Here is a 23,992-nt window from a genome sequence, read left to right on the forward strand (position 1 = left end):
GTAAAAATGAGATGGACTCGAGTTGTTTTGAATGTTTTTCGTAAAGGGTATTTTACCTTTCAGAATGCCTCCTTGTTAAGGATATCCAGTTCAGATTTAAAATAGACTCACGTACCAGTCCATTAAGTGTACTGATAATGATGGAATCACTTCATAGAATTAAATTACATATACAAGCTCATTGTAATTCTGACCGCATTATGTGCTGTAACTGTAGAGTATCACAGGTGTAAATGTGACCATGTCCCTACCTCAACAACAGTATGTGAGCAGGAGGATTAAGATGTTTAGCGAAAAATGTAAGTTTCCAGTACCTAATTTTTGACTGTCCATTTATCATGGCCGCCCTCTAGTGGCAATAAATAAAACGACTGAGTCAAAAGAAAATGTTTATTTTACAAACGAGGAAAAAGTATCACTGCACCCTACAGTGTTAAGAAATGCCTTTAAAACGATGGTGATGTAGAAATCTTCATGTTGTCAGTGGACATTTATCTGTGCTTCTTGAAAGCTGCAAAGAACAGAAACAATGATAAACAAACTGCTACATTTAATCTGAATAATAATTGTAATGCAGCTACTGGCAATCAAAAACAAAATTACAGCAGTCAGAAGAGTGTTGGAGCTGTTGATTGTTATGACAGAGTTAAAGGTAATGGATCTTTTTTCTGGATTGAACATTATGCCTCACCTTTTCTTTTGGTTTTCTTCTTCATGGGTTTCTTCTTTTTCTTTGCTTGAGCAAAATCCCCATCCTGCAACAATTGGAAAAAAAAAACATATTAAGAAACAAACAAAAAGAAGGTACAACTCTCATATTCATGCCACGTGGTGTTGGCAATGTTTGTGTCTTCTCATAGTGTCCAGGACAAAATCTAAACATAGCACATGGATTTTCCAGGTCCTCTTAAATACTCTTAAGTGAAGGGTTTTTCCACATCTGCAAACAGAGCAGACTATCAGCAAGAGGCCGAGCAGTCATTACTCGAACTCATTAGTACTTTTTATGACGGCAGAGAGTGGACTGAGACAGGAACTGGAGCATGCCAGTCCTGTGTAGGCACCAAGTGTAGTTTGCTGCCAGCAGTGCTGCCAACACCACACCAGACAACCGAGTATGTATTAGAATTCAGAAGAAGCTAAACATGCTAGACCTCCTTCAGATGCCTGTTCTGTCCAGTAGGTAATTATGAGCTGATGGCAGCCCAACAGTCAATATAAATAAATTAGGTGTGTACTTTTCTGCTCAGTCTAAGCTTCAGGGCCACTCGGATCAGAGGCTGAAATTTACTTGAACAAAGCTACCAGGAAATGTGCGACTGATGTTACTGGAAACACACACCTGCCTGCCCTCGCCACCGGTCAGAGCTGAGATGTCACTGAAGTGTGTGATGCCACTCAGCTGTCCGGACATGGACATCATGCTTCTCTTCCTGGCATTCTTTTGCTGCTTTGGCATGTTGAGACGCACCATCATTGACTCCTCATAATGTTTCCTGGGCAGAGGAACAAAGTTAGTAAAACTGCCCGTGTTAAACATCACATTTTCAGTGGATATAGTTAAAGCCTTAATGACTATGACTCCACTGCGGCTTTTGTGTCTCGAATTAAGCAAATCCGTAAAAACCTGTGCAGCTCCTCGCGGCTGTCCCGCTCACTCTGGAAATCCTGTCGGTCCCTGATCTCATCAGGGGCGTCGCTGTATTGCTGCCTCAACTCCTGGATCACAGAGCTCCTTAGAGCCGCTTGCCGCTTACGCTCCACTTGTGCATTCTTCTTGTCTGCTTCTGTCATGTCACCGTCTGGAGAGAAAAACAATATGTGGGTCAAATGTTTTGGTTTGAGAGTAAAATAAACTGCCTGAGGCAGTATAGAGTAGTATTTCTAAGACAAAACCTGCATTACCATAATGCACTGGGGCAATCTTTGGCGGTACATATTTCCTGCCACTAGAGTGGGCTGCTTTCTTGGCTGAGGATGCTTCCTTTGCTTCATTTTCAGACTCCTCCGAGTCACTTAACTAAAGTGGTAAATCACAAACAACATAATCACAGATTTTACCTTGAAGTGTTGACACAATCAAATAAAAGAAACAATTGACGGGATTAGAGTCTGACATGCTCAATGAAAAAAAGTCACGAGAACACAGATGAAAGCGGGGATTTAAACATGTTTGGAAGCCTTACTTTGCTGATGAGATTCTCAGGATTAGGACGTAGCTGCAGTGGGTCATTGTCAGCTGAAATCAACAAAAGCATGACAAACTGTTAAAGACTGAAGCCTCCAGAAAAGTGGATCTCTCACTAAAAGCAAAGCTTTAACAGTCATTTCAGTCTCACCTAAACTGCCAGTAACAGCTGTGCGCACCAGTTTATCGATCTGGTACTTCAGTTTGTGGTCTAGGGGTCGCATTTTCTCAAGGACCTTAAAAAAAGCAGAAAAAGAAATTTAGTTATTTGTTGACCTAACAGATAAGGATGAGAATCTTTATCTTTCCCACATCTTACAGTTCTGATTGTGACCACCCTGTTTATGGCATCACTGTCTTTAATTTTGCCTCCTTCTGTCTTGATGCTGATCAGGTGTGTGAGGTCCTGAAGATAGAAGAGCAGCAACTGATAGCGAAGATCCAAGAAGGACAAACCCTGCAGAGATGAAGAGCAAAAACTCAGACACCTGCAATTATTACAATTACCAACCGGCTGAGCATGACCTGCATCTAGCTTTGCTAGTCAGGATTATAAGGGCCTTACTCACCTTTGATGTCTTGAACACACCATCCTTGACTTTAGTAAGAAGCTCCCGGACATGACTTGTAACTGACGCCACCTAAAGAGAAAGAGCAGTTTCATGAGAAGTGAAGTATCATATTTACTTCATATTTATAGAGTAATAATAGATCAAATTAGAACATATGGTATTTATCAGTACAGGGAGATCTACTCATATCCTTTACAGCAGAAGTTCCACTAACCATTGAGGTGTCTTTCAGTTTAATCAGGACAAATCTCACACAATATACAGGTACATGCATTTTATTAGACAGATAAAAAAAATGCTATAACAGAAAAGTGTAGTTTATCTTTTAGATCAAACAATGAACTGCAGTTGAATACTAGTACTACTAAGTTATGACTCTTACAGCCTGCAGCTCCCGTCTTTGTAAATCGGCCATCTTATGCACATCACATGAAATTAGTGAATAGATTACATATTATTTTAAACACTTTTAACAGACATCGTGTTACAACAGTACCTGTTCTGTAAGGGTATTCAGCAGCTGTACAGCTTTCGGCAAATCACTTTCAATTAAATCCTGTAAGACAACACATGTAAAAAACACAAAACGTACATTTGTAAACTCTGTCTACATTTAGATGCTACGCAGCAGAAAGGGAAAACTGTAAAGTTTGTTAGCAGTGTGCTAGCTTGTTAGCCCTAGCCTTAAAAACAAAACTATTATCGCTCAAGTTAACAAATGTCACGTATACATCATGCTTGCTGTAAACACATTGAAGACCTAGAGAGCGTCTGTAAGAAAACACAAGGGTAAAGTCAGACTAAATAACTTATTAACGAGCAGCTAGCTAGTTTCTACTCACGTTGTCAATAAGGGCAGCCATTTTATTTTTCACTGCGAGCTACGGAAGCCGCAGTTGGACAATAGTCCTACAAGCTCTGATGTACATTACTTGCCACATCGTTGGAAAAATAACACTAACGCTGAAATTTAAGTTAGAGATTAGTTGTCAGATAACAGGAAGAAAAATATGTATAAATATACTTAAATCATTATGAATAATTTCATAATAATAATAATGATAATAATCTATAATCAATCTGTAGAGAGCAGTGAATCTGCTGTGAATATTCTCCTAATATTATCTGTGCTTTATCTTTTTGGTAAGTGTGTGTGTGTGTGTGTGTGTGTGTGTGTGTGAGAGAGAGAGGGAGGGAGGGAGAGAGAGAGAGAGAGAGGGGAAGTGATGCTGTGAGGATGATCAGAGGGGTACCTGTCTGTCCCCTGTCTTTCAAATCATTTTCTGTCAGACTATCTGAGCTGCACCAATATTCTGAGACTTTGTGGACAGATAAGTTATGGTAAGTCAGGTCTTTTCTGGGATAAGATTAATAAGATTATATGCTAGTAGTGGTTTAACATTTGTACCATGTATAACAGAACCAAAGAAGAAGTTTAGCAAAAAAAAAGTGATAAAAAGATACTACGAGGTTTTAAAAATATTTTTTACATGATTAATGCACTAGACTTTAAAGGAGAAGGTAAACTCATCAGTGAAATTAATAATTATCAAACATTGCTGTCAAACACAATAGGAAGAATCATATTAATTAATTGTCTGCCACTTAATTTTTGCTTTGTAGTTTATCTTAGTGTTGTACTGTACTGTTTAGAAATGTTTTCACTGTGGTATAATGTGCTGTAGGCTCTGAATTAAATTAATTTGATGATAAAAAGTTCTGGAAAAATTAAGGTTTTGTTAAACTTGCTTGTCATATGTGAAATATATTACATTTATTACATTTTATATGTTTTAGAATTGCACATGTTTACATCTGTGAGTGTGGAATTATTGAATTGCTGGTGATTGATTAATCACTTAATGATTTTGGATTTAAATTACAAAACCTATAGTTTAACCTGTTCTCAAAATGAAACTATATCACATTTTCATAAAACTGTATTTCAACTGAATAGTGGAAAAATGTCCAATATGAGTAAAAGTCCGGTGTTCTTATGTAAGTTAGCCAGATGATTCTCAAAAAAAGTAAAAAAGTAATCAAAAGTAAAAGTACACAGCAAGGCTGACGGCGTTTTTAATTCTGCAGCATCATATGTTGAAGCAGACATTTTCCTTTTTTGAGGTAGATCTATAACAATACATTGTATTTAAAGCATCATTTAACATGTCTCTATTTAGTAATTTTATTAGCAAAATAACTTGCGAGCTGTTTTTTTTTATTTCCTCTTAAAAAAATCTTATTGTAGTTTCAAACATTCCCTCAGATGTCGGATTCCAGGGTGTCCTCTGTCATCCAGGAATGGGTGAGCTCATACCCAGCGCACACCCAGACCCTGAACCCTGTCAGCGCCAACCAAGCTTTGTCCACCAATCAAATGTCTCAGATGGACATGCTTTCATACAGCCAGTCTCAAGGGATGATGAGAGGGGTCAGTGATGACAGAGTGGCCGAGCAGATGATGGGGCTGTCGTACCTGCCGTACCCAACGTCCTGCCTCAGCAACCCCTCCAGTGCAGCGAGTACCAACCACCACCAGAGCCACGCCAATGCTCAGCAGGTGAGAGAAGCAGCAGTCCATATAAGCCACACCTCTGTCATCCTGAGTCCTCACATATGTGAGAAATATTTGTGTTTCTGACTCCAGGACTTCTCTCCCTTCCTGCTGCCCACCGTACGAGCCCCAATGACCAAAAGAAGCATCAGCAAGGACAGCGCAGAGTACCGCCTGAGGCGCGAAAGGAACAACATTGCAGTGAGGAAAAGCCGGGACAAGGCTCGTCGGAGGATCCTGCTGACCCAGCAGAGGGCTGTGCAGCTGCAGGAGGAGAACCAGAAGCTGCAGATGAGAATAGGACAGCTGACACAGGAGCTGGACACTCTGAAACACATCCTGTCACAGCGGCACCTGCAGGGAACTGAAGACGGAGCAGCAGGGGAGTCCAGCACACTCTGAACACACAGCCCAGAAACACATTTAAACTCATTCACGTCTACTTACAAGCCTCACAGTCATTAGTATACATCTGAGACTCAGAACCAACAAACTAACCAGTGGATTGTCCACGAAAAATTCATGTGTGATAATATACTGAATGGAAATGTCACAAATTATTTTGAAGTTGGTGAAATGTCACGTAGAATAGTGGTTAATTGTAGTTTTAAGTGAGGAATGAAAAGCACAACACGCTGCATGGCTGTGTCACAGCTGCCATCGAGCACACTCAGGTCATGTCAGACACATTGGTTTAAGGAATGTCAGGCTTACAGCAAACTGGGAAAGTGACATTTGCCCCTTTGTTTTAATTAAGCAATACATTTCTTGCATTCATAAAAACACATTCCCTGTAGTTTTTGACTAAATACATATCAAACTAAGGACTTAATCAACTAAAATGTTATCTTGAGAAGCTAACTAATGCTAAGCTAATGTGTAATACTGCTTTGAAACAAGTTGGTGTGCTTACTCACCATTTAGAAGACCATTGGCAGGTCCTAAATCTATTATTATAACAGGAGAAATGAACATGGACATGTCAACATCAGTCTCTTACATTGTTTTATAAAAGACTGATGAACTTGATGGCTTCTATAAAAGCAGACATCTGTTCCAAAAAGGTAATTCATGCATTAGCATTAGCCAGATTATGCTAAAAACACCAAATTAATGTGTGTAAAACTAGCTAGAATCTACTTTAATCCACAATAATAAAGTGTATTTAGACAGGAAGACAGGAAGTGTACATTTCTATACTACTAGCACAGCTTTTAGTGTTTAATCTTTGGATCTTTGCTACTTCTTAACCTCTAAACCAGAGCCATCCACGCCACCTTACCTTTGTTTAGCCTGTTAATGCTTCTCTTATTTTGAAAATTAACCTTCAAAATAAGATGCGTTTAGGTTTTCTTAATGAAATAATGAGACAGTAGAGTTCTTCTCTCAGACCACAGCATGCATGCCTGAAACAACCGTTACCATAGTTACCTTAAAAAATGATATGGTGGGCGTTGATGCGGATACTTTTTTTGCAAAGGAGGGGGAATGGACACTGGAACCAGACACTGTTTGATTAAATAAAAATTGCCTAATCGCCTACCTGTCACTTGTTGTGTTCGACAGAGCTGATTGTAAGAGTTGTTGCCCAACAGAGTTGCACAACAACCTGTGGTTTGTAGGAGATTCTATGAAATCTAAGTCTCTCTCTCTCTGTATATTGTTTTATTTCAGTGTTGTATTTTAGTGTGGGATTACTTGAAATGAGTTTAAAGATGTTTGATGTCACTGAATGTGTTTTATAATTTTATACTTTGTTAAATATTTTCTTACATAAACAAATAAATGCTTGTGCCTACATGAACCCGGTGTGTTTCCTATGTTGTGTACAAAACCAATTTATCATCTCCTTGTCTTTGCATAAGTAAAGACAAGTCTTTCTGCTTCAGAGTGGGGTGATATAATTTAAGTATTGATTCTTCATTGCATCCTTCATCAGGGAACATGGCGTACGCCTGACACATTATTCACCATAAGTCGTCTACCCACAGAAACGGACGTCATGCCATGGACCGTTGTGAACCAGCGGTTTCCCTTTGTGGGATGGGCGAGATTTCGACACAGCGGAGGACGGAGATGAGGAGCACAGAGATAGTATCAGTGTTTTGGGCTGCCAGGGCCTTCCTGTGGCTGTGATGGCAGTGAAGGGACATAGAGATAGGAGACAGAGGGGAGGGAGGGAGGGATGGGGCAACAAGCCAGGCACATATTCTTCTCTCTCTCTCCTTTTTGTTTTACATTTCTTTTGTTGTTTTATATTTAGAAGTACAGACAGCACACAATCAGTTGCCCTTTTTTAACACGAACCTTAAAAACATACTGTATAAATGCAAATATTCTTTAAAATCTTTCTGTTTCACTAATAAAATGAGGTAATATGGAATATAGTTTAGTTTTACATGACAAAAATCATTATAGTTACTGGCAACAAATCATGTGTGAGTGTTTAGAAGCATTAAAGCACTTTAAAAAATGATATTGATGCAATTTTTTTAGATGTACCTGAGCTGTAATATCATGTTAGGATGCCTCACTACACTGAACTGGTTAGGATCGCAATATTTGTTTGAGGGTTTAGTGTGAATGATGATAATAATAAAAAAAACAAAGACTACATGCAGAGAAATATGGACAAATTATTTAGTAAGTAGAGTGAAAGTGTGACAAAGGCTTCTCGCAGCCTGTCTTGTCTTTGAGAAGGCAAATAAAGATTTCTTGTGTGACTGTGTCTGTTGAAATGTCCCGCAGCGTTGTGTGGGGCAATCTGTGGTCCCAGGACTGCAACATCTCCACAGAGTGAAGAAAGACTGTATTTCACCCAATCCCTTCCAAGTTACTCAACAGCAGAGCAGACCATATGAACCCCACGCTCCACAGCCCCACTGAAGCAGCTCCAAGCTTATAGCTCCTTCTTTATTTTCAGGGCAGTAATTGAGCTCGCTCTGGTCTAAATATAGGAATCTTTGGTACATTCATTCTTGCTCCTGTTCTCTGAGGTCAGCTTTCTTAACTTTACAGCCCCCTCTACTTAAAAATATTTACTTTAGAATGATGCTTCTATGATATTAAGACAGAAAGAGCTGCAGGAGGAGGTCTTTACTATGTTCTATTTCTGTTTTCTGAAGAAAACCAGCTTTTAGGTAGTGACAGAGAATTTCCTATAATTGTCAACTACTTGTAGAGTTTATCTTTAAGGAGGAAGTGGAAGCCATGGTGGTGACAGAAAGACAATAACATAAAATACATAGGCCAATAATAGGGATTTTCTCTTATGATAAGGTGACACTTAGTGGTGTGTGTAAAGACCACCTACTACAGTTCATGACAACAACGTTTGGGGATGTCCACTAGAGTGGACCAAGCAGTGGTGTAAATGTGTTGGTGCCATCATGTGTAGCCTAGCAGTCATTACCATCCTGTTTTTTTTTACTTTGAAAAAAAGTTCTCTTTTGAACCCAATAATAGATGACAGACATAATTAGTCGTGACAGTGCTGATGAGCCTAATGGATGTTCTCATTCAACTGATCAATAAAGCAAATGAAACGGTTCCTGAACATAGTGTACCTGCACAATAACACGTAGGCTATAAAGGATGTGACTGATGTGTGTGAATGATGGAGCTGTTCTCATCCACTCTAATCTCATTTTTCATTGGAAAACCAGCCTGTGTGTGTGTGTGTGTGTGTGTGTGTGAGAGAGAGAGAGAGAGAGAGAGCCTGGCGCAGGAGTGCATCACACCTGTCTCTGATGTCAGTCTGTGATTTATGGCTCCACCATGCGGCAGACAGCCACACGTATGTCTCCTGCAGAAGAGAGGAAGCAGAGGGAAGATGTCTCACTCTGACACTGCTTCTGTGTACTACTTTTTTATTTTACAAATGAGACAACAGTAAATTAACAACTGAAGGCGTGTTCATCTACATTGCCCCAGTTATTGTCTTAATTTACAGATTCACATTTGTAGCTATATGTATTGTTTGTATATTTGTATATGTCACAGTATCTATCAGCAAATATTTGTTGGACATCTAAAATGTCTTGTTTTTTATTTTTTATACTGTTGTTTGCATGCAGCTGAGCCGATTTTAATGTATATTTTCTTACTCTATAGAACGCGACTGAAACTTTTTCTTATTATTTATCTTTATTTATCTTATTAAAACAAAAAATGAAGATACAAAAATAAGATAAATATGGAATTTAAACTGCAAACCGTTTTCTTGTTTTGCCTTTTACTGAGGGACAACAAATGTGTTGTGGAGTGATGCGCTGCTTTTACATACACGATCTTTGGCAGCTGTGAGACTATGGGACGTCGCTTTTACGACATCAGCCGATTTTTGTCGAAGTGCGTCGTCGTCGCCGCCGGTGGAGCTGCTCCCTTTAAACAGGCTGCTCTCTCTGCAGCTCTTTGTCCACAACTCGCTTCCTGACGGCTCGTTTCCCTTTAAGGTGATGTCGGACGCTGTCATGCGTTATTTTATTATTTTCTGTCATGTCGGCAGGCAGAAACTTGGACTGAACAACAACACTGAAAAGCAGCAGCAGCAGCAGCAGCGGTAGGAGGAGGAGGAGGGGAAGAGTCCAGCATCGCATCCCCCGGCGGGCAGCATCACATGTCCGAGCGGCGGAGGGGTTAGCCGTGCTCGGGACTAACAAGGAGTCCGGTGTCCTTGTGTTTGTGTCGGGGTAACGTTCGCACTTCTCCGGGACAGAAATGTCTTCCCTTGTACCAGACAAAGCAGACAGGCGCGGAGGCGCAGAGGAGACACGGTGAATGCGGTGAAACTACTCTGTACTCTCACCCCGCAATGTTTTGGATGTTTGGAAGAGACGACTAGCATCTCGGCTCACGGTTAGCATCATCTTAAAAGGTGAGTAACAGGTCATGATTGTGTTTCAGACGCTCTTATTAAAGCAGATGTGTTTCCATGTTGTCTTGTGGGGCAGGTGTCTGTGGTCAGTCCGGTACGACTCGCCTGGCCCAGCTGCCTCACCCCCTCCATCACCCTCCACACACACACACACTGCTGCTCCCCTCTCAGTACTCCCACAGAGGCCAGCCAGCCCCCCCTGTGCTACATTCCCTTCACGTCCTTTCCACCCTCGGTGTAAAAGCTCTTATGTAACCCTGTGGGATTCCTTATTCTGCGGACTTCCTGGCCCTGTGTAAGGAAAACACTGGGAGGCTGCTGGAGGAGCACCATGTGCAGGGACAGAGGAGGCTGCCGGGGGGAGCACAGGCTGTTCACATTCCAGCCCCCTGCTCTGAAAACACACAGAACTCTTTTCTTTGACACTTCAGCCTCTGTTTATTTTTAACATTCAACTAAATCTTCTTATATACCATCATCTATGTTTTTGGCCTATAATAGAATAATCATTATTTATAATCTTAATATATTGATTATCTATGTGAAAAAAGGGTGTAATGGTTCATAAAACCCAAGATGAAGTGGGTAAAACATTTATTCAATCCTGCAGGAATGTAGAAAATCAAAACAAAGCAAAGGAAACAGAAAGTGTTCTGTATGTTTGCTTTAAACATAACTAATGGTTACATTTGATCAGGTTTTATCTCATATCTCTCTCAGTTTAAATCAGATTTTTTGTAAATACAGCTACAGGAAACAATTGATTTTTGTCATATTAACCCACAACCTCCATTTATGCATTGAGATATATATCAGCCATTGATATTCTTACATTCATACTTAATAAAACAGGCTAGATACTTTGCTAGCATGACCCAATCACCGTTGTCTGCACAATCAATCAATCAATCAGACAATATGCATATTGATACTGATCGATATTTGTGTATTGTACAACTGTAATATATGTGGTGTTAGTAGTTATGAGTCCCATCAAGTTTGATGGGATGTTTTCGGAGATAAGAGATAATAAGACTCTGAGGTCAGGGATGGTCAGGTTCCTCTAATGTGAGGGAGAGATTTGCATCATGGGAATTGTAGGATCTAGAATTGTTAGACGAGCATGTGAGCATGCATATTTTGAGCCCTGGTAATGCTAATAACATTATTGATGGCTCTGGTCTGTGACAGTGTGACAGTGAGGCAGCATGAAAAATACCAGGCCCTAGAAATTGAAGCAGCGAAATGGAATTCGGCCATCATTCATCATTCTTTTTATTATTGACACTCGTGCCTTTCTTACTGTGACATGTCGGACTGTCCTCAGTGACAACAGGCTGCTTGAACCCTAAAGTAATCACATGTCATTTTTTTTTGTTCACACAGAACTCTGCTCTTCTGCCTGGGCATCAACCCACCTTTAACTCCAACACACCCCCAGCCATGACATCCCCGGACTCGCCTCCGCTGGTCTCCCCTTCCCCTTGCCCTGCTCCCCCTCCATCTCTTCCCTCCTCCCCTGTACCCTCTTCTCCAGCCCCATCCTCCTCCTCCATGCCTCCCCCACCCTCCCTGCCTCCCACGGGGGAAGTGATGGTGCTGGCTCTGGGCAGGAAGAAGCAGAGGGTGCTGATCGCTCTCTCCATCCTGCCAAACCTCTTCCTGGCCTTCCTGCTTTCTTCCGACCCCCTCATTACTCTTTCCCCACACCACCACTGCCACCTACCAGGCCCCCTGCCATCTCCTGAGGTACTGAATGCCTCTCTGCCATGGGAGAAGGGGGTGAGACCTGGGGACAGTGGCAGTCCGTCCCAGTGTAAGCAGTATGCCAACGGCAGCCAGTCTGCTATTGTGGACTGCGAGGCCGGATGGGACTACAACGTCACGGAAGGGTTGAAGAACAACATCGTTACTGAGGTAAAGCTTTGGTCTGTGATCCTCTGGAGGGTTCTAATTACGGTCCTGGCCTTGCTGATTGCTTTTGCTTTGTGTGGAGGGGAGGCCACATCTTGTTTATGCATGAACAAGGGCCTTAAAGTGCTGAAAACATTGTTTCCCTTTATATCCTGCAGCTGAGCACGCAGGAACACTTTATGCAACGCCTGCTAAACTTGCACTGACACCTGGAGAGGACTTTAAACAACCAAACCAGATTAATGTCATCAACTTCACATTCTAGTCAGCCTAAGGTTTACACAGTTAAAGTCTTCCTGTAGTATTCTGTAGGTGAAGTTGTGTTGTTGGGAAAACTCCTCCCTGTCCAGACAACTCCAGCATGAGAGATTTAGGAGATTACTGATACCATTTTCCTACACAAAAGCCATGTTTGGTGTTGGTATTAAATGTGCGTAACGCTTACATTAACAGTTATTCATATGAGACTGGTGATGTCACAGACTAATCCCAGTGCGTTGTTGTTCCATACACAGGACGACTCTTCATTCTTTCCATCCTCCTCTGCCTCCACTGGTTGTATTTTGTTCAGTGGGTTTCTCAGCACTGACAGAAACACTCTTACACCTCTGTGAGGAGCTTTGTCAGAGCTCCTCTCAGCGCCACCTGTTCGAGAGGACTGTGGTGACAGGAAGGGGTAATGCATGTTGACCCTGTACAGAAATGTGGCTTTATTGGAAGATTTGAGGGACATCTGAGACTGGATTATCAGAGGTCAGCCATTGCTTAAAGGTGCCAATTTCACACATCAAAGTCTGTTTACAGAGCTCTGTTAAAACGTATGAAGGCTTTTGTGGCTGCTGAATGAGCTGCTTTGTGTCTGCATTAGCTGCTAACGTAGCCTTCAGCTGAAGTGCATTTAAGAAAGAACCCAGTATCTCTGAGTCCTGCAGTACAACTTCACTATTTTCAGTAATATTTCACCATGGGAGGAGGAGGAGCACCTTGATGTTTGTGGTTGTGTTGTGAGGCCAGGCTGGATGCCGCGCACTGACTCATTAAGAAATGTGTCTTATCTGAGTCACTGTGACAACCTGATTGGACTTTGAGCCAGAGAAACATGTCTGGAATGGCCAATGTCAGAGTTTCCATGAAGTGGCAGTCCCTTTGTTGTCATTTATGATAAGTGGCTGTGACAAGTGGAACCTCATACAGCTCGCTTGGCATAAACCCAGTGTTTTCTTTGTTTGTAACATTTTCTTGCTCTATTAGCTGAGCATGATTAGCTCATTCTGTCCTCTTTAGCAGGAGGAATATTGTGCTGGAAGTCCCATAACTGACACGCTGCTTTCACACTGCAAGAAAAACCCACTAATATTTGGCTTCAGTGGGAAAAGATACAGTGATGGAAGCATGACGTGGTGTGATTGACAAGTCGAAAGTCAACAGTCTACTGGAAAAATGATACAAATCCCCGAAACTGACCTTTTAAACACATCACTAAAGGGGATTGATCAAGTTGTCGTTTAGAATATTTTGGATTACTAACCTGGTGAGATAAAACATGCACAAACACAAAGATGTCTCCTTTTACAGGCCTTCCTCGTGGTTCCCTCAGTGACTGTTTGCATAGCAGAAACTGGGAAACATTAATCATTTTCCTCACTGCTGTTAGGATTTGAGGCTCAAAGGCACAACTTTGCTTCTCCAACCTTTTAACTCCAACTCAGGTCTCGCCTTAATCACTCTGTATTTACACTGCAGGCGGGCAGGTTTAATATTAGCTACAGTGGAAAAGGGAACATTTTGCGAATATGATATGAGACTTTAAATAGCTCTGTGTCTCATACAAATATCAGGATTACAGCAGGAGGATTCTTTAAAATAATACGAATTTCCATGGAGGTTGTAGGTGTTTGTTTGCAGGATTTTATTTCTTACTGAAATTCTAGATAGAGGACGGACTCGTTGCAGATAGATGCTGCATTCATGTGTGCACCACTTGACATTTTCACTGGAGGACCGTGGCAGAAACCTGAATTTATTTCGCTCAGTAAAGTCTTTAACAGCCATTTGGTCAGCTCTTCGCCAGGCTGCCCACCCTGTGGCCTGCATGTCTGTTTTCATTGCTGTGTGTAGTGATGTGGGAGCCACACCCAGCCCTTACAGTCTATGGTATTAGGGTATTTTTTGCTGGTAAAAAAAAAAAATACACCCACACCACTGCAGCATGCTGAAAATGCATAAACCCAGCCCAGGGAAGCGTTAAGCAGGAGCACGTTAGGTGCTTACGGCCTGCTTTGTCCCTCAGTTTTTATTCCCACAAGGAGACATGTATCAGCTCAAGTGAGGTTTAGTGAAGAAAGCATATTTTGATGTCAGTGTGAGCTCTTCGGTGCTGCATTGCTTTGCTGAGCTGGCACTCTGAGCAGGAAGCTGGAAGGCCTCTGATCAGCTTTGCCTCTGCCACTGATCAATAAATACTGTCACTTCACTTGAGGCAAACTTCACTCGACATCCCTCTGTGCGCTGTCGCTCTAAAGTAAAGTAATGCAGAGACAGATGCTCGCTGTGATCCGATCTTGTGGCGCTTTTGCTATTAAAATGCTCCCATTTAAAAGGAGGAAATGGTTGCAGGGCTCAGTCCCTTTTCTGTGAAGGCACAGACCTGACAGTGCCCAAGCTTTTTGTGTTTTTACAAAACCAGTCAGGGGAGTTTCAGAACTCGTTTGTGTGCATTCCCTCCTCCTCCTGTTGTCCGTCCGAAGCATTCAACCCGTATGAGCAGTAAAGGTTTGCTGTGCTGCCCTTTTACTCAGCCAGTGTTTTGTCCCTGTGTCTCAGCCATAGGACGGCTGATATTTTGTGACAGGCTTTTATGTTTCTGTGCACGGGTTCCAATTATGCGAGACCTTTTTTATCGTCGACCCTCTGCTCGGCCTCTCTCTCTCTCTCCCTCTTCATCATTAAAACCATTTCGCTCTCAGTGGCCAGCAGACAGCGACATTAGCAGAGCTCAGCTGTAAATGCAAATCAGTGGGTCGGCTTAATGTGATTAAAACTCTGATCTGAGAGCAGATATCTGTGTGTGTGTTTTAACAGATGTGCCGAGTTTTCATGTGGCTGCTTGGTGTAGACACAGACATTTGTTGTAATGTAGTGCATATGACCAGTGTGTGTAATACAATTACTGTAACTGATACTTGATGATGGTGCCTCAGTAAACTGTGCTCTTGTATCTAGGTGATGATTTCATTTAATAATCATTTCATTTGCTAAGACTGTTTCATCATCAGTTTGTCACACTTACCGCCATCATGATGGTGATGAAGTGCTTTAAAACATGCAGATTAGAGGGTGTTACTTAAATATGAAGGGCCATGAGACAAGTTATACAGCTTTCCATAAATGACTCACACTTCAGTTGTGTGACTGATTATACATACAGTTTGTAAAGTCACACACTGTTGTGTTAACTTCTGTTTTGGGAAATCGAATACCGTCCAAGAAAAATGACAGAACCGGCCTCTGTGCCTTCATGTGCTACTTACACTTCAAAGTGTTATTACCCAATGAGATCCATGAGCATATGGAGGCATCATTAGACGAGTGCGCCTCCTCGATTCTAGAGTCATGTCAAGAATCTAAGAGTCTGCGTTACATCTTTTGACATTTCTCCAGCAGTTTGTAGCCATGGGGGAAAGTGTCTGCTTTCGCCTTAGGCCTCAAATTTGTGTACCTAACTTGTCTTGCACACGTGCATGTGTGTTAATTTAAGAAGATAACAAGTGACAGACATCTCTGTACCGTCTAGTGGGATCTGGTGTGTGCTCAGTACTGGCTGGTCCCAGTGGAGGAGGTCTGTTTCATCCTGGGCGTCCTGACTGGCTGCCTTGGCTTGGGCTACGCTGCTGACAGGTAATGTATGCTAACGCACACACACAGCAGTGTTTCCTGCATGTTTTTGTGTGCTTATTGGCAGATATAAGCCCTCTTATTCACGTTCTGTTAATAAGTTGCTGTGTCAGGCTGTCTGTGTATGTTCCTCTTAGATTCTTACTCTGCAGTTTTAATACCTCACATGCATGTGACTTAGGCTATGTGCAAAGCCCAAATTCTGTCATTTTGCAACATACTGCTGTTTAATAGAGAAGATATCTCTGTAAATCTGTATTGTGAACAGCATTAATCCAAATGAACACAAGCTTTATTTTACTGGCTTTAGAATGTCATGCTCGACAGCCTGGGATCTGTTGTTGAGGGGGAAGTTGTGGATTTTGGGTTAATTGTGAGGCAGATGATGCCAGTTTAATCAGCTAACAGCCCTCATTAATTTGCTGACCAATTGAGCATAGCATCTGTTTGTTAAGACTAGTAAATTAATGCTGGCTCCTGGGGACACACAGAGAAGAAAAGGCAACAGTGCTAATCTGCAGATTGGATACAACAACAAGCTGCACCCCTGTGCAGTTAAAACTGGCTAATCATTCTGTTAATTCATGAACCAAAGTAATCAGTTTTAATTTCAGTCAGCCTCCAAGAAAATCCGTGTTCCAATTAACTTCCTTATATATGTAATTTATGCAAAACTGTAAACATGGGGGCAGCCTGAATGGTTAATGAAACAAAACTCAGAATTCAGAGGATGACTCCCTGTAGTATCTTCAGATCTGTGTCCTATTTCCTACTCTAATCCCTCTCTGTGTTAATTTTTAAACACATGACTCACTTCCTATATATTCTCAGCACATCTACATTGTTCATATTTTGCAGTTGAAATATTGATCTGACTCATATTGTCCTAATCACTCTGTGTGTGTGTGTGTGTTTTCTGCACAGGCTGGGCAGGTCCAAGACCCTGCTGACCTCTCTGACCCTGTCTGTGGTCTTTGGAGTGCTGGTCTGTGTGTCTCCTTACCCTTCTATCTTCATCGTGATGCGTTTCTGTCTGGCTGCTGCCAGCGCAGGAGTCTATCTCACTCTGTATATCACACGTGAGTATTTCAGCATTTTACAAATGCATACTGGTTTTATTGATTTATATAATGACTGATATTCTTTATACACATTAGACATTCTGACTCCAGCAAGGCAGCTACATGTCTAATACAGTAAAGTAGTTTTAAGCCATATGGTGTTCTGACACCATGACACAATAACTATGTTCCAGGGTAAAGGTCGTGACTCTTTGTTATGTAATTGTACAGATGTCTACGTTATTTCTGATGATGTGATAAGAAGGCCATAAATTCCTACCTGCAGAAAAAATACTTAACAGTAACTCCTTTAAGAGTGACTGCATGTGGGACTGAGGGACTGATTGAAATAATTTTGTACTAATGAAGCCTAATAACCTAAACAAAAAATGGAAATTTAAAGGGAGGCGGTTAAAGAAGTGTAACTCCAAATGTGCAGGAATTTGTTAAAGTACTCTCTAAAAGAGGCCAAAAGTGGCTTTTTGGAGCCAGTTAAGCTTCTGAGCAGGTGTCTGTGTAACTTCATCCTCCTCTTGTGTTGGTCAGTAGAACTGTCTGCCCGATTTGCACAGCACTGACTGTGTTATCTGCTTGGAAACGCACATCCATAAACTCCCTGCAGGTGTTCTGTAACAACCTGCACAAACTACAACTCCCAACAACAACAAAAAATACCTGCCGTCTTTATGATGTAAAATTAGCACACAATCAGAGGAATGTTTTCACATGATATGAATGTTTGTCAGGCCTGGAGCTGTGTGAGCCGTCTCTCAGACTGCTGGTGACCATGCTGGCAGGACTGATGACTGTTGCCGGAGAGCTGCTGCTGCTGGCTGTGGCCCTCGGCTGCCAGTCCTGGAGGGGCCTGCTGGGAGCTGGAGCTGCCCCGCTAACACTGTTCCTCAGCTACGGGTACGAGTGTCTGTATTTGTGTTTATGCCCAGTGTTTCTCTTTCTTATATTTGAGCCCTTTACTCACATATAGTCGGAGGAAAAATGAGAACCGGTGATTGACCGGAGTTGATTGTCGTTTGATAAAGTGTCTTGATGCCAGCTGACTTGCTGAAAGCTTTGTTAGATTGTATTGATTTCTATCTCCTCTTCACGCTGAGCCTTTTTATCTCACGTCAGAGCGCATTAGCTACTTTGTTTAAAGTCCACAGTCTATCTTAAGATCTCTGTTTCATGATAAGCTTTCAGTGCAGTTTTAAAACCAAATTAGCAGAGATTAACGGGAGATTTCTGGCAATGAGGTTTAATAAAAGAAGATTACAGATTATTGCATCTTTGTGGGTATTTTCCATGCTGAAGGAGCAACATTGGTTGGGTAGGACTCACTGTATATTTCACCTTTGCCCTTCTGTAGCGTTCCTGGAGTTTTCCCAGAATCCCCTCGCTGGCTCCTTCTGTCCGAGCGCTCTGCAGACATGAACGCCTTCAGCGAGAGACGAAACTCCAACAGAGATTTGAGGGACGACGAGAGCTTCACAGGTGTGTTCGACTCTTCTCTAAATAATAAACTTCGCATTTTCCACCACTGCAAGGTTGAATGGATAATGAGTTTACCAAGCCTGCATTATTTATGGGTTACTTATTGCAGTGCATTTCAAGGTAGATGTACCTATCACACACAAGATCAGGTAATGATGCTCAATTATAATTCATGATTTATTAAGAGCACATGGTTCTTGCATAAGAATGGAATTATAATGGAGCATAATGACCCGCTGCTGGTAGATAACCTGAGCTGGATGTTGCAATATGATGATGATGATAACATCAACTCTCAACAAATGTGTTCCTGTCACAATTAAATCCCCAAATGTACATTGTGATTGCACATTTTTGGTATCAAATTAACTATGAGAGTGGTGTTTATATTTATATTGGTTTATTGGTTTTTTGTAGAAGGGACCCTGACAATGCCAAATTCCAGGATGCCCTAGAAATACATGTTCCACCTATGGCAGTCTATAGCATTATGAAACAGTGCATTAACAATTAATAACCCTATGTAAATGAACAGTTATAAGCACTATGTTCACTCTTGACCTCATGCATCCATGTTACAACATATAAAGGCAAACTCAACGTTGTCATCATGTGTAATTCATACAGCATAAAAATCATGTGTAGTCATAAAAGTCACATATGTGATTTTGATATTTATAAGTGTCGTTTACAGTCTTGTAGCCACATCGGGGTTTATTACAGTTTTGTGCTCCTAGAGCAGTGGGAACTAGAGCTTTGTATTGCTTGGCAGAGAGATATTGATTAGTGTGAATCCAGGTCAGCCCTCCTTCTTGCTGGTCTGTGACCGTCCTGTTTGTTCTTAGCAGAGCTGGATTCAGAGCCGGCTCCCTCCTCACGTCCTCACCTGTCCTTCCCCGAGCTCTTCCACAGCAGGAACATCTGGAAGAACATTTGTGTGCTCGGCTTCACCTCGTAAGTCATCTTCCTGACAAGTCAAGTTTCTGTTTGCGCAGCGCTTTAAATTCTGTTCGGAAACACACACAAGCGCTCACTCTTTGTTTCTCTGCCCTTCCTCCCGCAGATTCATCTCTCACGGCATTAGTCACTGTTACAGCTCTTTCAGAGGTGACGTCAGAGGCACTGCCCCCAGCTTCTACTGGACGTACCTGCTGTCTGTGTGTGCAGGGGGCGGCGCCTGGCTGTTGCTGTGGGCGACTGTTGACAGGTGCGGCCGCCGTGGCATCCTGCTCCTCTTTATGACGATGACAGGGCTGGCTTCTTTGATCCTCCTGGGACTCATGGAGTGTAAGTATTGGCAGTGGAGGGTTGTTTTCTTCAAGTAGGAAACATATTAATAGTCTTTGCCAGCAAGGAGTCCCCCTTCATCTCCCCAGAGGTCCCCTCCTGTTGTTATTTTGAGGCTTTTGTTAGGATTAAAGTTCTCAAATCTTCACTGGAATGAAGGCAAACATTAGTTAATTTAATTCCAGCCTCATACATTATTACACCATTCATATCAGACCTGTGCCTCATGTATTATGAAGGTGATTAAAAGGAAACCAGTCAGCTCCTTTCATGGAAAAATCCAACCTAGAAGCCCTTTGTTTTTCCAAAACACAGTGTCTAGAAACATTTCTGTTGTTTCCTGATCTTAGTCTCCCCCTTGTGGTGGGAAAAGAGCATGACTCTCAGTTTATGTAGGACACTGCAGTGACAGCAAAGTCAAAGCTGTGTCAGGCGCCTTGCTTTAATCATGCATCACAGGCTGAAGGGGCAGCAGCAGTGAAAAGGTCACTCTCAGCTTCTGATGTCTGAGACAGAACCAGCAATATATGATATATGATCATATATTACTAATGCCTGTCCCTTCTCTTCCTCCTTGTTCCTACTAGATCTCAGTGAGACGGCCATCACAGTTTTCTCAGTGCTGGGTCTCTTCTCCTCCCAAGCCACCGCCTCTCTCTGCATCCTCTTCACTGCAGAGATCATGCCCACCATCATCCGGTAACTTAAATCACACAGTAACAAATATTTCAGGAATGAAAATGTTAAAATAAGGTGTTAACAAATCAAGTGCAGGCCAAGTGCTGCCAAAATAAAGAAGCTTCCATCATTATCTGATGACTTAAATTTACGTAAGAACTTATATGTGATTAAAGTAATATTACACATGCATTCATGTTAAAGCATTATTTCCTTCTGTGACTTAATTATTAGGGTTATTAGTGAGCTTGAATCCACCATAAAGTGAAAGTAAATCAAATTACATGTCCTGTCTGAGGTAAAGGTGAAGCTTTATGTGTGTGCAGGGGCAGTGGTGTAGGTGTCGTGCTCGCCCTGGGCTGCGTGGGTCGCCTCAGCTCCCCACTCATGGACCTGCGGAACCACTACGGCTACTTCCTGCACCACGTGGTCTACTCCTCTCTGGCCCTGCTGGCCGTGCTTTCCATCCTGCTGCTGCCTGAGAGCAAGAGGAAGCCGCTGCCACAGACGCTGGCTGACGGCGAGCAGTACAAACGCCCCCCACTGGGCAGGAGGCGGAGAGACAACGTGCCACTACTGGCGACACCTAACCCAGAGACCTAATGGACCCCGGAACGGCGCACCTGTGCTCACACTACTCACTTTGCAGCCAGAACATTTACATCTATCATGACCATGCAGAGGAGAAAGACAGAGCAATGCTTGGAAAGAAAAACGGGACAGATGGGCTGCAGTAGATCAGCGCGAAGCTTCCTAACATATCATCCTCTAATCATTCCAGACACAGGCAGGCGGGCGGAGCCGCCATTTACTTCACTCCTCTCGATGATTTCCTGCCATTTAGATGTGTGTGACACATCTAGATATGTCTTCATCTGTTGTACCGTCTCTTCCTGTCTAGACAGCGGGCGCCTCCCACCTCTAACATGAGACACACCAGCAGACTCTGCTGCACTCCATCTTAAGTGTGTCTGTCATAGAGATGTTAGCTGCTTACTACTCAAACTCCAGAGTGGCTCGGAGTGTAGTCGCTAATTGTCCTTAGCACTTGTCTTAACCTGCATAGACCATTGTTTCTTGTGTTTGCTGTGTACAATGACACAAAAAGTGCTCAGAGGTCAGTTTTGTAAAAATTTTTTTGTGACATTTATCATAAAAACTCTCCCCAGCGGGGATGGACTGCAGTTCTCGGACATTTACTGTAACATCGGAGAGGCCTGTGGGTGTTTGTTGCCTTGTAAATACTGGTAGTTTCTTTAACTTCTTGGGGCATCTGAGTTTTATTAAAGCCGACCCTGTGGCTGGAAAATAACAGCACAGTACGCTATGCAGTGGGGAAGCAGTTTAGAGCACTTGTTTTTAACTTCTGTGGTTAATCTAAGGGACGACTCTGTAAATCAGCTATTATCGATATTTGGATCAAAGCTAAAAAGAAGACACTTTAACCAGAGAAGTGTTCAGACTGACTGAGTCTGGCCTGGAGCCAGCAATATTTATGTCTTATTTATTAGTTATTCAGCATAATCAGAGAGCTGCCATTTTTAAGTATTAATCTAAATTGGGTGGAATAAACCGACATTGATCAAACAAGAGTGAAGCTGTTAGGTCACAACATTCCTCTCTGCATGTTCGGACGCACTGAAGGGCTTGTTTTATTATGTATCTCCTCAGAAGCTTCTAGTTACTCAATACCTCTCTAGCTGTAAGAGAATAGACGGGTACAAACAGTAGATCTTGTATTAACATTTTGTCAGGTTGATGGTTGGAGGAAAGGGGCCCGATGAGATCGCTCCATGAGGTTTGGATGAGGAGCTTGAAGAGGGCCCCAGAGCTCCAAATCAACCCCCTCCTGACTCGTCTTCAGCAATGCACTTTTTCTTTGTTTAGTTTTGAGTGTGCACAGGCTGACGGAGGATTACCAAAGCATGTGCTTTAAAAAAAAAAAAAAAGTGTGTATGACAGTGTGCTTGGGTTTGTCATGATGCTCTGTGAGCTGAAGGAAGCAGCTGGGGATTAATTTGGACTCTGAGCAGTTTATTATGAAGGACGCTCACATTAGCTGGTGGCTTCTGTCTCCATCAGCCTCTGGTAGATCTTTCCTCTGTATGTTGCACTCAGCTTTTGTACACTGATAATTATTATCACTATGACTAACTGGCTTGAGTAATATTATGTCTGATGATCTGTTCAATGATGAGTGTGATGCAGTTAACTCTATAGCCTGACTTCATGTAAAATAAAGTGGTTAAATAAGATGGCAGGTGTTTAAAGTGTTTGAAATTTGAAAGAAAATGGAAACAAGTGGAATGTCTGTCTGTTGTAAATGATTAATGTCATTGATTAGGATGGATTCATTGTCCCCTCTCTGTGCTTGTCATCTTTGTCCTCCTTGATGTGGCCAATGCCAGTGCTGACTATAGTAAAACAATTCTGATATTGTGTTGAAGAAAGCGGATTTTATTGTAAGCAATGAAGTTGGAGCACACTCTGCTGGACAAACAAGGGAAAGGCGCCATCTTTTTTCTTCATTATGAAAACACTGAGAGGTCAATATCTGCTGAAACTATCAGGTCTAATCAATAATATTGGATGGATTGTTGCTGTGTGAAATTCTGCTCTGATCACGCAACAATCAATCATATTTTTCAGATAAAATGTGTTAAGCTCAGCAGCTTTTATTCAAAATTAATTGATGAAATTATGTTTTGTTTATCAGTATAAACTGGATGTTGGGGCACCTATAGACACATTTATTAACTAATCACGACTTCTACTAGGTCCATCTCATGAATGTCATTTGATATCATAAAAATAAACTATAATTCTTCACACAAATGCATCAAATGTGACGTGAAACCAGCTTCAAATTAACAAAAGATCATTTAAACCTCTTATATCAATGGATTCTTTACACTGTGGTGCAGCCACAGGCGCACAGAGGGCGCTCTTCTTGTCACCTGGTCCAGTCCGTCTTTGTAGACAAAGGGCCGTGTGACAACAGCTGAGAATGAGAATCTTAACACAGATTTGGTATGTTCCACCCTGGTAGCACAACAATGCCCTCAAGGTTAGAGCAGCCCCTCTAAACAGAAGGTGTGAACGCTCAGTTATGAGGAACACGGGGCAAGATGGTGGACACGGGTCAGCATACTTTCTCCAGGCATATAGGCACATTTTATCATCCGAGTGGTGCGCACACTTCTCCTGAAGCACACCAGCCATAAATGAACACACATGGCTATAATTTTATCTGTGCCACATTAATACGTCTGTACCAGGTACATGGTTATGAAACAGAATTCACTGCCAAGTCTGAACTTGTTGGTGCTAGAATGGGTTTTCTCCCTCTTCCACATGGCCCATTTTAAAGAGAAATAAATAAATAAGATAAATAATAATTTCCTGTATCTGTTTAAAAAATGAATAGTTGTATATTCAGGTCAGAAAAACCGTATTAAGTATTAAAAGAACAAGTGA

The 23,992-nt window shown here is 41.9% G+C and overlaps 3 protein-coding genes across 4 annotated transcripts; 2 read left to right on the top strand and 1 right to left on the bottom strand.

The window, feature by feature from the left end:
• Positions 1-376: 376 nt before the first annotated feature.
• ngdn (neuroguidin, EIF4E binding protein) lies at positions 377-3,669 on the bottom strand. The gene is made up of 11 exons (XM_028432767.1): positions 3,603-3,669; positions 3,257-3,316; positions 2,758-2,829; positions 2,508-2,645; positions 2,340-2,424; positions 2,187-2,239; positions 1,906-2,020; positions 1,628-1,802; positions 1,343-1,496; positions 692-755; positions 377-511 (listed from the first exon to the last, which is right to left on the bottom strand). The coding sequence occupies exons 1-11, from the start codon at positions 3,621-3,623 to the stop codon at positions 492-494; spliced, it is 957 nt and encodes a 318-aa protein (XP_028288568.1). The 5' UTR covers positions 3,624-3,669; the 3' UTR covers positions 377-491.
• Positions 3,670-3,992: 323 nt separating this feature from the next.
• cebp1 (CCAAT/enhancer binding protein (C/EBP) 1) lies at positions 3,993-7,039 on the top strand. Of its 2 annotated transcripts, none has more exons than XM_028432777.1 (3): positions 3,993-4,101; positions 5,027-5,320; positions 5,408-7,039. In XM_028432777.1, exons 1-3 carry the CDS (start codon positions 4,099-4,101, stop codon positions 5,714-5,716), a joined length of 606 nt encoding a protein of 201 aa, XP_028288578.1. In that variant the 5' UTR covers positions 3,993-4,098; the 3' UTR covers positions 5,717-7,039. The 2 variants fall into 2 exon arrangements, with proteins under 2 accessions (XP_028288578.1, XP_028288577.1); XM_028432776.1 differs by having other exon boundaries at positions 4,016-4,101; positions 5,009-5,320.
• A 2,638-nt stretch (positions 7,040-9,677) lies between these two features.
• slc22a17 (solute carrier family 22 member 17) lies at positions 9,678-23,056 on the top strand. The gene is made up of 10 exons (XM_028432727.1): positions 9,678-10,190; positions 11,577-12,107; positions 15,898-16,001; positions 16,923-17,077; positions 17,806-17,971; positions 18,426-18,550; positions 19,399-19,504; positions 19,614-19,837; positions 20,425-20,536; positions 20,842-23,056. The coding sequence occupies exons 2-10, from the start codon at positions 11,634-11,636 to the stop codon at positions 21,116-21,118; spliced, it is 1,743 nt and encodes a 580-aa protein (XP_028288528.1). The 5' UTR covers positions 9,678-10,190; positions 11,577-11,633; the 3' UTR covers positions 21,119-23,056.
• Positions 23,057-23,992: the final 936 nt, after the last annotated feature.

Source organism: Parambassis ranga, chromosome 20 (assembly GCF_900634625.1).
Source record: "Parambassis ranga chromosome 20, fParRan2.1, whole genome shotgun sequence".
In the NCBI taxonomy this organism is placed as follows: Eukaryota; Metazoa; Chordata; class Actinopteri; family Ambassidae; genus Parambassis; species Parambassis ranga.

Coding starts and splice junctions, on each gene's coding strand:
- slc22a17 (XM_028432727.1), top strand. CDS start 11,634: ATGACATCCCCGGACTCGCCTCCGCTGGTCTCCCCTTCCCCTTGCCCT. Junction 16,002..16,922: donor TTGGGCTACGCTGCTGACAG/GTAATGTATGCT, acceptor TTTTCTGCACAG/GCTGGGCAGGTCCAAGACCC. Junction 19,505..19,613: donor TGTGTGCTCGGCTTCACCTC/GTAAGTCATCTT, acceptor TTCCTCCCGCAG/ATTCATCTCTCACGGCATTA.
- cebp1 (XM_028432776.1), top strand. Junction 5,321..5,407: donor GCCACGCCAATGCTCAGCAG/GTGAGAGAAGCA, acceptor TTCTGACTCCAG/GACTTCTCTCCCTTCCTGCT.
- ngdn (XM_028432767.1), bottom strand. CDS start 3,623: ATGGCTGCCCTTATTGACAAC. Junction 2,425..2,507: donor GGGTGGTCACAATCAGAACT/GTAAGATGTGGG, acceptor GCTTTTTTTAAG/GTCCTTGAGAAAATGCGACC. Junction 2,240..2,339: donor AGCTGTTACTGGCAGTTTAG/GTGAGACTGAAA, acceptor TGTTGATTTCAG/CTGACAATGACCCACTGCAG.